The sequence below is a fragment of the Thermobia domestica genome, chromosome 7 (assembly GCF_964235325.1).
Source record: "Thermobia domestica chromosome 7, izTheDome1.hap1.1, whole genome shotgun sequence".
Classification (NCBI taxonomy): domain Eukaryota; kingdom Metazoa; phylum Arthropoda; class Insecta; order Zygentoma; family Lepismatidae; genus Thermobia; species Thermobia domestica.
The window spans coordinates 206,467,569-206,468,919 of record NC_137460.1 but is presented as its reverse complement, the minus strand read 5'-3'; the positions used below and the strand labels follow the sequence as shown (position 1 = coordinate 206,468,919).

General features: G+C 38.8%; 1 protein-coding gene across 1 annotated transcript; it reads left to right on the top strand.

Annotated features, from left to right (window-relative positions):
- Nucleotides 1-564: 564 nt before the first annotated feature.
- LOC145689479 (protein CFDP2-like) lies at nucleotides 565-1,110 on the top strand. Its single transcript, XM_081763650.1, has one exon. It carries the CDS (start codon nucleotides 565-567, stop codon nucleotides 1,108-1,110), a length of 546 nt encoding a protein of 181 aa, XP_081619776.1.
- Nucleotides 1,111-1,351: the final 241 nt, after the last annotated feature.

Genomic DNA, 1,351 nt, shown 5'->3' with positions numbered 1-1,351 from the left:
AGCCTGAACCTTCCATATTGTGAAGAGTGTATAGTCCCCCTGAATATTCTGCACATTCTTGTGGAATATCCTGAATGTTCAGATCTCAGAGAACGTTACGGACTGCCTTCTGTTCTTACCGGAGCTTTGGGGGATGATTGTGATATTGTTGACCGGGTGCCTGAGTTCGTGGATGACATTGGCGTTGCTCACGTTCTCTGAGCTATTTTTAGTCTGTTTGCATTGTTTTGTTGCTGCTAAATTTCTATATTTTCTCACATGTTTTAAGTTTATTTTATTGTTATTGTTAGTATATTGTTATTGTTAATTTTTTATCTTATTTATTCTTTTATCTTCCACTTTTGCTTTTATCCTTTACCTATTCATTTAGCAGCACTCTCGTTCTCTTGCACTGTCTTCGTTTTAGCCTGTGATTCATTTTTAATCTTGCAGTCCTGAGCAACGTTGTTGATCGTGACGGGGCATATAGCTTCGTTGCTGACGTCCCCATTAACCCCCATTCATTCATTCATTCATTCATTCGAAATTTAGAAATATAACATAGACATATGTGGCATACAAGAGATGAGACGGGACAACAAAGTCATTCACGAAAGACAAAAGGAAACCACCTATTTCAGTGGAAACAACAAAAAGAAAGAATTTGGAGTGGGATTCATAGTCATGGGTGAAATACGTAGTAAAATAATTAGCTTCACACCAGTCAGCAACAATATATGTAAAATCAGAGTAAGAGCAAATCCATACAACATAACCATTATCACAGCCTACGCACCAACCGAAGAAATGGATGATAGAGCCAAGGACGAGTTCTATAACCAGCTGGAGAAAGCATATGACGAATGTCCGAAATATGATATGAAAGTAATTGTTGGTGACATGAATGCAAAAATCGGTAAAGAAAGCTGTTTCTACCCACCGATAGGGAAATATAGCGCGCATGAAGGAACAAACGGCAACGGTATAAGGTTAATTGACTTTGCAGCTTCCAAGAACATGACCATATCTAGCACATGGTTCTCACATAAAAAAATACACAAGGTAACATGGAGATCACCGGACGGGAAGACCGAAAATCAGATTGATCATGTTGTATCGACGGGGAGCTAACATAGACTCCGATCACTATTTGGTAGTAATCCGTATCTACACAAAAATAAGCACACAACGGAAGTCCAACATGCCCCAAGTCAAGAAATGGGACATAGAAAAATTAAGGGACGAACAAAGAGTCAACGAATATAGGAGCAAAGTCACTCAGTATATGGAGGAAACACAATGGACACGAAAACAAAACGTCAGCGATATATGGACATTAATGAAAGACAACATAGAGCAGCAGGAGAAACAA